This window comes from Globicephala melas, chromosome X (assembly GCF_963455315.2).
Source record: "Globicephala melas chromosome X, mGloMel1.2, whole genome shotgun sequence".
Taxonomy (NCBI): Eukaryota; Metazoa; Chordata; class Mammalia; order Artiodactyla; family Delphinidae; genus Globicephala; species Globicephala melas.
This window is the reverse complement of record NC_083335.1, coordinates 35,453,954-35,470,693: the sequence shown is the minus strand read 5'-3', so window position 1 is coordinate 35,470,693 and position 16,740 is coordinate 35,453,954. Positions and strand designations below refer to the sequence as shown.

At 44.2% G+C, this 16,740-nt stretch overlaps 1 protein-coding gene across 1 annotated transcript in view; it reads right to left on the bottom strand.

Annotated features, from left to right (window-relative positions):
• Positions 1-5,037: 5,037 nt before the first annotated feature.
• GUCY2F (guanylate cyclase 2F, retinal) overlaps positions 5,038-16,740 on the bottom strand; it is an 80,241-nt gene continuing 68,538 nt past the window's right edge. The window contains exons 16-19 of the mRNA XM_060292006.1: positions 14,061-14,159; positions 10,795-10,889; positions 5,219-5,307; positions 5,038-5,125 (exon numbers count right to left, since the gene is read on the bottom strand). Of these exons, the coding sequence (XP_060147989.1) occupies positions 5,038-5,125; positions 5,219-5,307; positions 10,795-10,889; positions 14,061-14,159 (371 nt within the window). The remainder of the gene's footprint in view (positions 5,126-5,218; positions 5,308-10,794; positions 10,890-14,060; positions 14,160-16,740) is intronic.

Sequence of the window (16,740 nt, the reverse complement as noted above, 5' to 3'; positions counted from 1 at the left end):
GAATCCAAGAAAGGATGGATGACTTTAGATAGAGGTTCATGATAGAATCAAGCAAAGGAAGATGTGATCATGACCAAGACAGAACTAGCAGGCTAGACAAGGTAGGCTTGGTTGGCATGCTGGACTAGAGAAATACCAAAGGGGGAACTAGAGGGTAGGATTCGATACAGAGCTAGCGATCACACTCAGTGGATCTTATGGCCACTAAAAGACTTTGGCTAGTCAGTGCTCACTTTACAGGGCCAGCCCAGGGGCTAGACAGTCCCCGGGGCTAAAGCACTACACGATGTCCGGGAGAATCCTGATCCATGGCACCTACAGCTGCAGCCTCATTCCCCCTACCTTGCCCCCCAAAATCCTTCCATATTCATATAAGAGGGCAGTACCACCTCCTCTAGGAGAAGTAAAGTCATTTTTTAAGTTGGTACCTTTCTTTGAAACTTCCCTCAGGCTTTGCCTCTTTCTAGAAGTCTTAAAAGTTCAGCTTTTGACTGAACCTTGCCACCAGTAGAAGATGATATTTCATGTCTCCTCCTCCACTGCCACGTCTAGAAAAAGGGATTAGAAACTCAGTTCGAGGAGACTGAAAGGCAACTTGAGCCTTTTCTGCATCCTCTTGAACAGCGTTAGTATAGTAAATAGACCACCCTGAGGCTGAGAGAAGTGAGCTTCTGTGAAGAGAGTAGTAGTCCAAGGGCGCTCTGACTGAAGATTGAGGGGAAAATGCTGGGAAGAGCTTGTGACTCAGATTCGGGGTGAGCTGATAATGGAAAAATTAAATATTAGTGAGAAAGGTATCAAATTATACCTTAGGCATTTCTTTCTTTAAAAAGGCTTGTTCTAAAAGAATTAACTGCTTTACTGGCTGATATGTTTGGGTTCAGCTGTTTTAATAAAGAGATTATTTTTTATAATAAAAGAGAGGAAAAGCTTGCTTAACTATTTTAAACATGCCTGTGACTTAAGCCTTATTGCTTCGGTCCATGTGACTGTGGCAATCCACTGCCAATAACCCCTTGAAAGTAGGAAAACTAAAAGAATAAAGTAAAAGCAAATGTTCAAAGGGATTTAGTTTAAGAGCAGGGGTAGGGGCTTGAAAGGCAGGGTGGACAGGGGAAGGGAGGGAAAGTACCAAACTCTAAGGGAATTGCTCAAGTCAATCTACGACCGCTATATCTTTTACCCTAACAATATCTCTTACATCTCTTCCGTCATGTTCAGAATGTGACCCTGAGGCCCAGTGAGATACTCACCTAGCAAGGACAATTCAATTGTGTTGCCTAGATTCTCCTTACTTAGACAAGAAAAGGGATCATGACAGTTTGGGAAAGATTTTGAGTAATAAGCAATCAGAAAACAAAGGAACTTCTTCTTAGCCCTCAGTTATCCAAACAACACAGTTAACCAGACTCTTCTCCCTCCTCCTCTTCCCTATGCATTCCAGCCAACTGAGGTCACAGTGCACTGGGATTCAGATGTATGTTTGCTAGAAGATGTTTTTTCCTGGCACTAATCTCACAGTATCTGAGTTGTAAATTGTGCTCATTAAATACTTTCTAGAGATTCAAACGAAATGAAAAAGAAAACAAAGTGCCTCCTACTTTTTTTCTGTGAAAACAGAGAGCTTCTTATCTTAGTCCAAGTAGGGTCTGCTCTTTTAGAATGACTAAACTTGGAGGTGGTTCTCTGCCCTTCCTTAGGGTTCACATCCATTGTAGTATACATTCAAATGGCCTTTGGGTGATAGCTGTGTAGTGAGCGAAGCTTATTAAAGTTACTTCCCAGGGGCCCTTACAGTGGAATTAGGCTTGAATAACCCTAGACATTGGTCATCATCCTCAGAGGTATAGTCATTCACTAATTTCTTGCCCAGGCAGAACAATTTGTTGAACTGGAGTGAGCTTTTCCATTGCCTCACCAAGAGAAGATGCCAATCTTGGAGCCATTTGCTCCTGGGTGGGAGAAAGAGAAAACACTAAGTATACCTTCTCCATCCTAGGCCTTTCACAGGATTTCAATATGAATGATTCCAAGCTCTGCAACATCATGCTGCTCCACCAGCAGTTTGCAAATTGCTAAACTTTCCTGGGTTGTCGAACAAATAAACATTATTACGTTTGTCAGGATTCCATAATTACAATTGCATAATGTTGCTATTTACAAGGTTTTTACAGATTTAACAACAAAAAAAAAAGAGGAGGCACATTAATACATAGGTAATTCTCAACTTCCTAATGAGATGTGTCCTAAACATTTATAAGTCAATGACTTGGAGTTTGGAATGCCTTGCTGCATAGAAACTGTGTTACATATGTGGTGGTCAGGTTTCTAGGCCAGTACACAAAGGCTGATTTAACCCACATGAAGCAGAGTTATATTAGCCCTCTGGCTGAGGTCCTAGGTCCTGAGAGCAGAAGGAAAAGCATTCTTTCTTCCCATTCTTTGGGTCCAAGGAAAACCCAAAGCAAAAGTTTTAAAGTAGAGGAATCTAAACTGACTTTTCCACCCTCATACTTGTTTCACCCTTCACACATCTCCTAGGGATCCATTGCTCATGTCTTGTCCCAAGCCTTCCACTATAATCCTTCATTCTTCAAAACTGCCAACTTCGGGCTTCCCTGGTGGCGCAGTGGTTGAGAGTCCGCCTGCCGATGCAGGGGACACGGGTTCGTGCCCCGGTCCGGGAAGATCCCGCATGCCGCGGAGCGGCTGCGCCCGTGAGCCATGGCCACTGAGCCTGTGTGTCCGGAGCCTGTGCTCCGCAGCGGGAGAGGCCACGGCAGGGAGAGGCCTGCGTACCGCAAAAAAAAAAAAACAAACAACAAACAAACCTGCCAACTTCTTCATTTCTCCTAGTCCTGATGAAAATGAAACTTCCCAGTCCTCCTGAGCATCTAGCTCAGTTCACCTTCATTATGATATTAGTGATGAATCGCCCCTTACCCTCCAAAATGTATATCTATGGTTGGAAGAGGAGGCTTATGAACCCCAGTTGGTGAAATTTAAGGGAAAGTAACAACCTCTAGGAAGTTTTAGGAAGTGGTAGATATTGGAGGACAGGAGGAAGAAGCTACTAGGTAGGCAGCAGGGTGCAGCCTGAAAGGCAAGCCCTGCAGTCACTTCGCCAAAGCTATACCCCCTTTCACAGTATCTTTCCTTCCTCCCTGTCTGACACCACAATGCTCTCTCAAGGTTTCAAGTGTCTCCTCAATGGCTTCCATGGTAGTGGCAGTGCGTGTGAGGCATTCCTAGATCTTGTGGGTATTTTATAAGTTGAGTCTATCTCACTAAGAGTCAGCCTGAAACTTCATAGAAAGTTGGAAACATTCTGGAATAGGTGGTGTTAGTCGGTGGCATCAACATAGGACATTTAATGAAAGGTAAGTGAGATGTCTGGGAGCTCTTGGATTTAGGTCAAGCCTTCTGAAATTTGTTAAGGGGGCTCTTTTTTGAGGACTTTTGTGATTTGTACAGCCTGCCAACGCCATTGTGGTCAATTAACACGCTGGTTAGAGCACAAGTGCTAATGAGGCCAGGATCAGAGGTCAAATCCACTTTGGGGCCAATTGGCTTCAATCCGTTCCACAGATGCACAGCCCAGGGAATCTTGCCCTCTATCAAGGGGATTCAGATGAGTGAGTGTAAATGGCCTCAGCTACATCCATCTCCAGTGCTGGGAAAGCGCTACCAAGCACACAACCAATGACGGCGAGTCAGCTGCAGTGTTTTCTGCTGCAAACTCCAACACATTCTTAGGAATGGATAGGTTCTTGTGCGGTACCTCCAATGCCTGTGCCACCCTGCCAGAGGGAAAGCCCTTCAAGAGCTTCCAAACCCTTTCCTGCTGTGAGAGAGAGACAGAGACAGAGGCAGAGACCGAGACTGACTGTGTGCTGTGTGTCTTGGGTGTTTCCTTCCCCACAGGAAAGAATGTCTTGGAGATTGGATGAATGTGTGTCCCAGTTGATCATCTGCTTGTATTGGTTAGGAGGAAAGAACAGAGCCGGGTCCCAGGTGGCAGGGGGCCGCAGGGCAGCCACATGTTCAGTACAGAAGCTTTCTGAAGCATAAATGTTACGACACATAGAGGGTACCTGTGATAGTCACAGAAATGAGGATGCATTGGGTTTTCTTAGGAGAAAAGCAGTCATCGAGAGCTGACAAAGTCAACAAAGGCTAGTGGAAATGTAGGAAGAATGTGGATGCCTTTGGTAGCTGCTGTTGGAATTGTGATTATTCTGGAACATGTTAAAAAGACAAGGGAGCAGGAGTGTGTGGAGATGCCCTAATGTTTACTTTAGAATCGTGTGATTTCCACGGATATGTGGAGAGAGCAATGGGTCTGAGGGTCAGTGTCTCCATGAAAGAGAGAATAAGAAAGCAAGATAAAGAAGAGAAAAGATACTGACAGGAGCCCAATAAAGCAATGGATTCCTCAGAAATAAATACATGGGGAGAATTCTTGATAATTAGGCTGTTGTTGCTGCTTCTAGTAGGGGAGGAGGGATGAGGGAAATTGTCCTGAATTCAAGCCAGGCAGTCAGGGAGTTGCCAGGCAGAAGCAATGGGGCAGGGCCTGCAGAGGAAATGACATAAGCATCCCCTCGAAGATGATCTTGCCAATAAATCCTGGGAAAAGGGGGTCGTGGCAATATTGCTGTGTGGCTTAAATAGAGGTGAGTCTCTGAAGACCAGAGGTGGCCCACCGTGAGGCCCAAGTGCTCACGATGAGACAGATGGGTGCACCTGCCTGATAACTGGATAACAAGGCCAGCCTCATTAACATTCAAATACGTTATCAGTGAGGAGGTGAAGCTCTCTCTAAGGCCGGGGCAGCTGACCTCCCTCAGATGCAGCTTGCTCTGCAATAGGCCTCCCCACAAGGTTTTTGCACAACTCAGTGGAGCTTGGAAATTCACCAACTCCATCACACTCTGCCAACAGAATGTAGGCTGAGACTGGCATCCATGCCAAAGGGAGCCCCAGCTTTGAATATCTGGCCAGTTCCTGGGCTCTGTTTTCCTGCTGGCCATTACCTTACGGCTTGTTTCTCACCAGCTGCTTTTCTGCTTTTCTTCTTTGGAAGGCTGCGATCTCCACTGGTTGCAGGCCATGGCCCACTTGCCTGCGGGGCAGGAGAGACACAAAAATAGTTAATGAAGAGAGTGTGGCAGAGAGGGGCATGGGACGATGCTAACTAAGTGTGATCTCCACTTACCCATCTTTGCCCACTGGTGGAGGCACGGGAAGGGGCTTCGTGAAGCCTTTTTTTCCAACCAGCCAGAAGGTCTCTTCTGTGCCTTTGCCCTTATTATAGAAAATACGGAAAATCTTAAACGTGCTATAACCAATTTTCCTAAAGAAGTCCTTCTGTTCAATAGGGTGCAAACATTCTGTTTGGCTCAGAAACTGCCTCTGCTTTCCCCTTATCACCACTCGCTGGAGTCTTCCTTCCTACACGGCTTCTTTGCCATATATACCTAAGGCTCAGACAAGCTCCATAAGCTGCCACAGAGGCCAGATGAAAAGCGAACAGCATTTCAAGCTGTGATCCAGATGTTTTGTCTACCCGCTGACACGCAGCTCCATCTTTGGGAATACGTGGACGTTCCGCTTCATAGCAACCAAACATCTGTACATTCAATCAAAGATTCCGTTTGTCATTTTTGCCACGGTCTTTTGGAATTAGGCAACCCATTGTCTTTTGTATCTAGAGTACATACATTCAGAGTCCACCTCCCTCCCCAACACTCCACCATCCAATGGCTCTCACAAAACCCAAAAAGGGAATAGAAGTGGAAAGCACGCCATGCAACTTTGATCTTAAGCCCAGGGTATCCTGGCTGCTTTGAGAAGTCTGCATTTCTGCAATGTTCTTTTCTTCCTGCCAAGGGAGTCTTACAGAGAGAGACCCCAGGGAGGCCTCCACCTACAGCCCCATTAGTTGACTGTCAAGAACCACAGGTCTGAGAAGAGGAAGGGAATGTAAACTCAAGTTCATTGCCCCAGAGCCTGAGTGATGACCTCAGAAGAGCCAAATTTTCTGCCTCGGCGCTGTCCTCCCCTCTTTCCGATCAACCCTCCTCAACAACATGGTTCTCTCTCCTCCTTTCAATTCTCTTTTCTCTGTCCTGTCATTTCCCCCAATCCGTAAGGAAAAAATGTGTTTACTAAGACTAAGAAAAGTAATGGGATGTGTTTCCAACTCAATCTGAAATATGGTCTCACTCTCGGCAGATCTCATTTGGAACAGTTCTAAATAGTTTAACTTAGAAATTCCAATTAGGTTTGCCCCCCTTTAAATATCAAATCCATTATTCTCTATGTTACATCACATATATCCATCCCTTAACAATCACGACAACAACCATAATAAAAATTAGCACATTTAACTGGAGAATCTCAAAGCGTTCGCAAATATTTGGTTCAAGGCTCTGAACGAGCCCTCCATGAGGCAAGTAGGAAGAGAATACCACAACAGCCCAACCTCCACGAACAGGCAGCCAACCCACCCTAAACCTAAACCTCAAGTAATTGGACTGTTTGGGGCCACTCTGTTTTCAGAAGAAGTGAGCAACTTGAAAATATGCTCCCATCACTCATTCTTACATTTATTCCACCCTCGTTGTGTCAGGGCTGGGAATACAGAGATGGCTCTGTCCCTAAGGAGCTCACAGTGTAATTAAATAAAAACAATTATCACGGGCTTCCCTGGTGGCGCAGTGGTTGAGAGTCCGCCTGCCGATGCAGGGGACGTGGGTTCGTGCCCCGGTCTGGGAGGATCCCACATGCCGCGGAGCGGCTGGGCCCGTGAGCCATGGCTGCTGAGCCTGCGCGTCCGGAGCCTGTGCTCCGCAACGGGAGAGGCCACAACAGTGAGAGGCCCGCGTACCACAAAAAACAAAAAAAAAACAAACCCCCCCCCCAATTATCAGGCCATGTCTTGGGCCCTAAACAGAAGCACAACTCTTCTGCTTCCTCAGCTCTTTATTTTCCTCACAGAACCTAGTACAGTGTCTCGTACAGAACAGGTGCTCAGTAAACAGACTGTTCCATTAACTGGCACTCTCATTCCTTGAGTGCCTGGAATACTCAAGGTGTCGTTGGACCTCATTTTGGTAAAACATACTCTCAAAACTTGACCCCAACCCCCAACCATAGTTGACTGTTTTTCTTGAGCTCTAGGGGCTATGAGGACAGTATGTCAATCCCCAAGGGAGATCTGCAGATGCCAGGATTGTCTAGATATTTGGGTGAGTCCTGGGACATACTGGCATGCCAAAACCAATGGTTGCAAAATAGGATGGAAGTGTTATGGACTCAGGCAAGCTTCCAAATCAAAGAGTATGCTGGGGAGCTCCAGGGGCTCTCTGAGGTTTTGGAGCCCATCCAGGAGAATTCTTAGAATCCTAGCTCTCTGTTTACCCACCCTACTTTCAAAAGTCTGCTGAAGGGAGGTGGGGGGGGGGAACAAGTATGTAACAACTGAAGCCTAAGGCAAACTCTCTGACTCAGTATCAATCCCTAGGCAGTCCCAGAGACCTCCCAAATAATAGCACCTTACTTTGGCCTGACACTTTTAAGATACTTTGGCACTCCTGTCTTATTTAATCCTCACAAAAACTGTGGAAACTAGGTTTATTATTAACCTCATTCTGCAAATGGGGTCCCTGAGGTTTATGGTGATAAAATGACTTGTCAATAAGCAGGCATAGCTGGGACTTGAACCCAACCCTACTAGACTACAAATTTTCTTTATTTATTTTTTACCATGACTTTGCTATATTTTATTGAGGTATAATTGACATACAACATTATATTAGTTTCATGTGTACAACATAATGATTCGATATTTGTATATATTGTGAAATGATCACAACAAGAAGTCTAGTTAACATCTTAGACTCCAAATTTTAAGTGTTCTTCCCTCTACACCATATAGCTTTTCCAACACACTGGAGTCAAGGGGCAGGTCTAGAGGCCAAAAAGCAACTGCAGGGAATTTTAAAGCTTGTGATTAATGATCTGCCTGATAATCACAGGTCAGAAGAGGCCTCCATGTTGAGAAATGGAAGCACAGAGAAGATGAAGTTACTTGTCCAATGTCACACATTGAGTCACTGATGGGACAAGAATTATGGACCAGACCTTCTGACCTTCATGACTCTGTCAATACAACCTCATTACTTCTTAGCTCAGTTGCTGGTGTGTAAATGTCCACCTCTGGCAAGGACAACAGAAACCAGCTAAGAACAACCATTTGGGGAAATCTTTTCAGAATGTAAAGCTACCTAAGAGGCCCTGGCAAATATATGTGATAAGCCTAGATATATACAAAGTCTCAGCAAGGAGCTTCAAACTTGTTAGGAAAACAGTAACTGAAACAGGACTCATTCATGTAAGAGAAGAGGTAATAAGATGACTTATCGCCAGGCCATTAGGAGAAAAATATTGAAAAAAGCAGAAATGGCCCGTTAAGCACTGATGATTCTGTGCCAGTACAGTACAAGGGGAGGTTGGAGTGGGCAGGGGAACAGATTCCCAGAGAGTATGAGCTTCTTGTCTCTAAATGTGTCCTCCTCTAAGCTTCCTCATTTTGGTCTCTTTCTTTGTACCCCGCTCCCACCCAATTACTCAACTTCTCTGTGTTCTCCTCTCTCAGCCAATCCAATCCACATCTTTGATCCCACTAAAAGAAACAACTTAAAGCGTCATCACTCCAGTGAAGGAAATGGGATGGGGGGTAGAGGGGGGAAGAGTGTTGTTGTTACTGGATCCAAGCCTTGAGCTGAAGAGAAGAGGCTCTGATGGAGGAATTTTAAGCATCAGCCAGCTGGAAGGAGAGGATGTTTTCGGCCATCAGCTTTGAAATCACACCTGGCTGGCCATCAAATGTAGTCCTTCTGACCCAGGCACTAGAGCGATTCTTGCTTTCCAGCAACACGGTGTGGATGGGGGCGGGGGGGCGGGTGGTGGTGGAAATGTTAAATCAGAATTTCTAAAGTGTGCTGGTGATGTCGTCTTATTGGGGATATATTGCATGCCCTCAAGGGACAAGGAATCTTCTGTCCCCAAGTCCCTACTAGGTAATAGCCAATACCTGCCTCTGGTGGGGAGGCAGAGGTACAGAGACAGAAAAGATCTCCCCTCCTCTCCCTTCCTTTCTGTGGGTCTTACTTCCTGTCCTTATCCTTCTTTTCATTGGCCCTTCCTTTCCCCTGGGGCACCCTCTCTTCTTCTCTCTCAGTATCTCCCTCTCGATCTCTCTTCCTCAGGAGGTCCCTGCCACCCCAATAACCAAGGCCTGACATGGCCTTAGGGGAAGCCTCTCCCAGCCTCTTCCCCCAAATTCCCTGGGGCAGGGGAAACTGTGAAGTTGCAAAGGGCCCTTCTGAAGTAGTCCTGCTTTTGTATGTGAACCACCCAAAGATGTGATTGCTCCTGACTGGTATTTGGGGGGGCAATAAAAACCATGGGGGTGGGGGTATATTTTTCCTTTTCAGTTTCAAAAGTGGCACCTCCTCAGCTCTTAAATTCTCTCTTAAATGAGGGAATCTGTGTCTAGTAATACAGGCAGGCAAGTGCTTCAGGAAGCCAAGCCACCTTTGTCCTCTTCTGCTGAGAAATGTCCAAATATACAGAGGGATCACAAACGCCTTGGGTGATTTGATTCATTGCCTAAGTAATATCGTCCCCCACATCCTATCTTTGCATTCTCTGCAGAGGTGGGAAAGAAACCTCTGTCCCCTAATAAGTGACCCATCCCCCCTGCTAGAAGATATTAAGGATCTATTGGAAGGGACAATCTAGGACTAGCCATTAAGGGAATTAATTGATCAACTAGAACCAGGCCTTCCAATCTTTGACTTCTGAAATCCTTTTATATGTAAATTGCCACTATTTGGGGTAGGCATGCAAATGACAGAAACAAATTGTGCATCACTCAGTGCCCGGATTTTGCTTTGCCTAAGAATAGTCACTGAGGAAATAATTTTCATGGACAGTGGTATCATAGAAAGACTACTGAATGGGAAGTCAGGCTTCCTGGGTTATGGCTCGACTCTGCTATCAACTGACTATAAGACCCTGATCAAATTACTTCACCTTTTTGGGCCTTGGCTCTTCATCTGAAAATGGAGTTAAATTATCAAATCTCTAGAGTCTCTTACAGTTGGGACGACCAGGGGCCCTGGGGTACCCAGAGGAAGATGAAAAGAATCCAGTGGAAATGGTGAAAAAAGAAAAAGGAATATTACTATAATCCTGAATCCCAGATCAAGTGATAGTCCTAACAGAGAAAAGGCACTATAAAATGTTTGTCTTTCATCAGAACTGACTGGTCCTTGGGGAAAGACATAAAGCCTCTCTGTAAACAGGGGGTCAATGTTGTGGATGAAAAATCAGAAAGGAGAGCCACCAAGCAGATGGATAGAAAACCCAAACTCCCCAATACTGTAGCACTGCCACATACTAAATGAAATGGAAGTTAGAAAATGTAAATAATAGTGCCGCTCACTGAAATGCCAAATTCTGGGCAATTTTTTAAGAGAGAAAAATGCAACTCCTAGTCAGAAAAATGCAGAGGGATTTTAACGATCCTTCTCACTGTAGCCATATTTTAAAGGAATGAAAGGTGAGGCAAAAAGGAACAATCTTTTGGGAACCAGAAATGGAGCTGGAAATTCTGCCCAAATTATAGTCAGACACCCAGGTAAACTCTTTCAGCAGACCATGACCTCTCCAGGAGCAGGTGTGTCCAAGTGGTTTGACTCAAAAAACAAAAGGACATTATACCTTGAGCTCTGTCCTTCCTCGAAGCTCCACTTCATAGCCTTCACTCAGGGTTCGAAGAATTGTCACCGTGCTGTGACTGACGTGAATGCGATAAGCTGTAAAAGCAAGAGAGGCATGACTTTGGATCTTTTCAGGTAAAATCAGTGAGAAAAATATTAATGTAATAAATGCCCCCACTTCTAAATGAACTAGACCCTAAGCAAAGTCCCTGAGAGAGAGAGAGAGAGCTTTAGTTAGAGTTTCACAGGAGGAGGGGACGGAGATGGATGGCCTTTCTCACCAGGCAAAACACCAAATAAAACATTAGCTGTAGCACCTATCAGCCTCCTAGACTCTATCTCAGATGAAAGACCATGCAATAGAAAGGTGTTCATTCAACTTGAGGTTTGAGATGAAGAAAAAAGCAACCACTACTTTGCTCTTAGCTGAAGCGTGACCTCCTCTGAGGGAAGTTAAGCTTCAGCAGCTACTCTCACAGGCTGCTGCTGGATCTGAACCCCCAAGGTCTGCCCATCCTACTTAAGAGGCAAAAGGGTGTCTCTTCCATATACATCCATCCAACTGTCTTTCAGTATTGCTGAACTTAAAACATCAGTGAGAAATGTACCAAGACCTCTGCCAACATTCTGTGGTGACTACATCTATAGCTGTCCTTTGGGTGGGTGGCTCTAGCTGTGTACACACATGAATGGATTATTTTCCAACTAATAATCCCAACTTAGGATGAGAGCTTTATATGAGGAACTATGACTAAAACTTCTTTTTAGAAATTAAGTGTAATTCTTTGGTGAAGAACATTTAACTGAGGTAGGATCCTTAACTGTCCTGAAAACTGTCATCCTGTGAAGTAAGACCTTGTTCAAGTTTTGTTCAATAAAAGTCCAAGGCAGTCTCACACACATTTGAGAAAGTAATTCTTTTAGAATCTGAGTACAATCAGAGTAGCAAGTCATGGCTGAAAAGAACTGCAAGAAATTTATGCTGTGTTCTACAATGACTTTCCTTCTCTTGACAGCTCAGTACTGTTTGTATCTTCCGCACTACCTCATGGTCACCCAAAACCTCTGCTCCGAAAAGGTTGTCCCATCCTTAAAATTCAGCTAGTGTGTCCCGAGCCAGCCCTATGTGTGACATTCCACTAGCATCTTGTTGTGAGGGAACATTTCAGTAGAATAATCCTACTGATGGGGAACACACAGCTCAATACAGAGAGATGGCTCATGCCAACCACCATCCAGTTGTGTGGCAAGGAAGGTCACTCCAGGGCTGGGTTACTAGTCGCTTCCACTCCAGAATCAGTAGATTCAACTGAGCATAAAGGAGGTATTGATGAGATTGATTTTTTAAAAAAATAGACCTATGACACGTCCTAGTCTCATATCCAACATGAAGTTAGTCTACCTCTTTACAGATCTTCACTCAGGAGTGGCGCTTAATGTCCTATTTCAGTCAGTCATTAGCTTCCAGAAAAGCACTCTAACCAGTTCCTGTAGTGCAGAGACCACATACGTATGCTTCTTTGTATCCCTCACAATGCCTTCCTTGCATAGTCAGTGCTTAATACACACTGCTGTGCATGGTTCACTCCATTTTCTCCTTGCTAGCTGATACCTGGACGAGGTGCTGCCGGAATCTGAAAATTCACTTTCTGCTCTCAACTCTGTATTTCCAACGTGAAATGTGTGGAGTGAGTTTCCCTGGTGCAGACCAGAACACGACTTCAGCGTTCTCCAAGCTTACATCAGTCCAGAGCACTGTGCCAAATCTGCATTGCGTTTCCATGATCAATTTCACTTCATCTTGGGTTGCACTTCCAGAGCAAAGTTATATGCGTGCGGCAGTTCCTGGATGACTCCTTCCACGGCCTCTGCCATATCTGTGGAGTTCAAAGACTTTCCCAGATGTCAGAAAATGTATTCTGACAACAGCTTCTAAGTTCCATGCTGCCTCCTTAATCATGGCTGCACAGGCTAGATTGACTAAGACTGGACCTGTTGTGCAAGGCTGTTTCCACACATGAGTGATGAGGAGGGGGGGGTCACACAGGGCACCACCCACTGTGATACAGGCCACCATCATCAGGGACTTGTTTACGTATATTGCTGAAGTTTGAGAAGAGCTTGTCTTGCTTAGTAGCTGCCACAGCCAGGGCTGCTAAGGGCTTAAGTGGTTTTTTTTTAATGTAAAATCCATGAAAACTATATATAGAATCTATTGTGGTTCTTGATGCTTTTTTTATACTAGCTTGAACAAATCGCTTTGCTCAACCATAACATAGGTAAAGCACATTTTGATTCTGACATTGCCTTAATAGTAGCAGGAAATAACCAAGGAAGAGTTGCCAGCGGCGCACAAGTGACTTAATGGTTTGTACAGTTTTCTTCTCAGAGAAGTAGGGAGAAATGGTATCTTTGATACCATGCCTGTTTTGATAGAAAGAAGCTAAGAGTTTTATATACAGGCAAGTTGAAATTAATTATTTCAGAATTCCAAGCTCCTTAGATTGAGGGATTATTGCTAGCTAAATTTGAGGGCACTATTGGATGAAGCCAGAACTCCTGCGATCGTAACGAGTTCAAAAAGAGGACTAGAGCAGCAAACAGAAGCTGGCTGAGAGACAGCTGGCTCTGGGTGTGTCTCCACAAACTAGCTGAAAAACTGAAAAATGTCAGTCCCTTACCTATTTCCTTTTTCAATATGACGCTCCCAAACCTACCGGGTTGGCCAATTTGTTCCTTTACCCAAAGGATTTTTTTTGAGTTGTTTTGATCAAATTGTCTGGCTGTTTCAGCGTCACCTAGCTACAGCTTCACGTCTAGAACAACATCATGTTCAATCCAACATCACCCCCTGCTGGTTTGTCATTAGAGACCAAAATAATGTGTGTTAAATCTTCAACTTCTCAAGTTATCTTTGATTTTTCTTTGAAACAGTAAAACATCTCTCTGCTCTCTTTCCCCTCTCTTTTTTAAGAAAATATTTTTTTCTTTTTTTTTTTAACTTGGCTGTGCCGGGTCTTAGTTGTGGCTTGGGCAGTTTTTAGTGGCGGCACGTGGGATCTTTAGTTGCGGCACGTGGGATCTTTAGTTGCGGCACGTGGGATCTAGTTCCCTGACCAGGGATCGAACCCGGGCCCCCTGCATTGGGAGCGCGGAGTCTTAATCACTGGACCACCAGGGAAGTCCCTCTTTCTCCTCTCTTGACGAAGAATCACTTTGTCAGTAGCAGGAGGTTACCATCCCATCCATCCCTCTAGAAGTACTCACGTAACCCTGTCGATTCCATCCGAGAAGCTGTGTTCACAGTGTCTCCAAATAAGCAGTATCTGGGCATGGTGAGGCCCACCACTCCAGCAGCAACCGGCCCTATAGAGTAGCAGGCAATTGGGAGTATAGTCAACAGGTATGCATCCAATGCTAATAGAGGAACACTGCCAAGGGAAGGAATGCAGCTGCATAAAAGAATAAAGTTGCCACTAAATAGCTCTGGGCATCTGAAGGAAGTCTTACAGTGAGTAATGAACTCTTTGCCCTACCAGAAAGCAAATTTATAATGATGAAGAAATGATTACCCTTCTGATTTATACCTTTGTTCCAAGTAACAGTTACACCCAAGATGCTTATATCTGTCAACAGGGACAAATAAGCATTAAACCCAATCAGAAAAGCCTGGGCAGGGATTCAGGATCCAAACATGTTTGTTGCGAGGGAAAAAATGTGACTCTTTCTCGTGCCTTAGGGTTGGAAGGAGGGATCTCATAGGGCTGTCTCACAAATTGTGTCTATAAAGAGAATTATTGCTAAGACAGTTGGAAAATCTGAAAAGAAGTAGAGTTGACATTCAATCGTTTGGGTTAGAGGCATGGAAGAGTGGTATATAAAGATAATCTGAGAATATTTTCTATTTGCCCTTAGAATGGGTTTTGTTCTTGCATTTTAGTACGATCATGTTAAGTGTCCAGAGGGTGAACATTACTTGAAAAACTCTCAGCAACCCTACTGAAAACCTAGTTCAAGATGATCTAGAAATTTCTCCACCTTCCCCTTTCTGGTCTCTGTTCTGTTTCTATGTGAAAAGTGTTCAGGATTATCTTTTTGCTGTTTCCTGAATTAGAGAAAATAATTAAGTGTTTTTGCTTCAAAAAGTTCTTTCTGAACATTAATTTTGAAGAATAAAAGTTATGTTTCTCATTTTAATTCATTTCTCACCCATTAAGAAGCATTCATTAAGCCCTGAGCTAGGCACCAAGGGGAATAAAAAATGTAGCACGTGGTCTCAGTTCTCCAGGCGTTTATAATCTAATTGAAGAAAAGAGACTACCAAACTGGAAGCAATTAAGCAATAACCCAAGACAATGTATGGCTGAGGCAAGATAAATGGCACAGGCAGAAGTGCTCTAATAGTTTAGAAAATGGGGGAGGGGTTGCTTATTAAGACCTGGTTCAGTCAAAAATGGCCCAGTGAAGAAGGTAAGGTAAGGTAAGGTTTGTGGTTGGGACTGAGCATGGAATTTTGGGAAGCTCTTAGAGAAAGCAGTCTGCTTAGTTCATGTGCCTAAGGAAAAAACTAGAGACAAGGTTGGCTATTGGGTTGTACAAGATGGCAGACCTTGAATCGTTAGAGAAGTTTGAGCAGGGAATTACATGATGAAAATCCTTTTTCTTTTTCTTTCTCAGGTCAGTGTATAGAATGCATCGAAAGGGGAGAAAGTAAAACCAGGGAAAACCGTTAAGTGTAATAGCAGTAATTCAAGCACAAGGTTGTAAGTACTGGAAAGGAGGTGATGATGGACGGAGGGCAAAAAGGAGTGATAAAAGAGAGACATTATCAAAGGAGAAGTGTTGACTGTCTGATTGACAACCGTGAGGAAATTGGCATGGGCTTATGAGCTTACACTGGTTTGTGGGAAAAGATGACTTGAAGCTTTAGATATGCAGAATTTGAAGTAATGGTGAATCGTCCAAGAAGAGATGTGCTGAGGGGGGTTGTTGATGTGAAACTGAAGCACAAATGGGAGATGAAGGCTTTTCTTTAAAAGAAAAATACTGAACACCTGCTGTGTGCTAAGCATTCAGGATACAAAAATGAGTAAGATCTGGTTCCTGCCATCAAGGAGCTTACAGTCTAATGGAAGGACAGGCAAGCAAACACAGATGTGGTGATGACCATGAGAAGGATGGATAGAAAGAAGCAAGAGTGGAAGCAAGAAGATGCTATTGCAGTGATCCAGGCAAGAGATGCTGGTGGCCTAGACTTAAGCAGTGAGAGTCAAGAAGAGAAAGACAGAATCAAGAAATACTGAAAAGGTAAAACGTTTAAGACTTAGTAATTGGTTGAATGGTGAAGGTCAGGGTGAGGGAGGAGTCGAGGAGGATGACTCTCAAGACTAACTGGAATAACTAAGTGAATGGTGGTGACACCAACTGAAATAGAAAATAAGTACAGGAAGAGGAGGCTGTTTATGTGGGAAGAAAATCATTCTGTTTTGGATCTGTTGAGTCTGAAGTCTGTGTGGAACATTCAAGTGGAAATGTCAGTAGCAAGTCTGCTATACAGGGCTGACGCTTAAGGGAGAAGACCGGTGCTGAAGTTGTAGAGTTGGAAGTCATCAGCACACGAGTGGTAGCTAAACTATAGACATGGATGAGATGACCCAGAAGAGCATATAAGGGGAGAGAAACAGTGGATGAAAGACAGAACCCTGAGGCATATCAATATTTAAGGGACAGATAAAGACAGAAGAGATTATCAGACAATGGTAGAAATGAAAGCCAGATTGGAGTGGGTTGAGAAATGAATTCGAGGTCAGGACATACAGAGAGCAAGGAGATCACAGCTCAGAGCTTTGCAGAAAATGTGGGAGCAGTTAGAGAGCAGGGATTGCTAAGAGAGCCAGTAAATGAAATGGAGAAGAAGAATTCAGAGACTGAGGAGGAGGTCATAAAA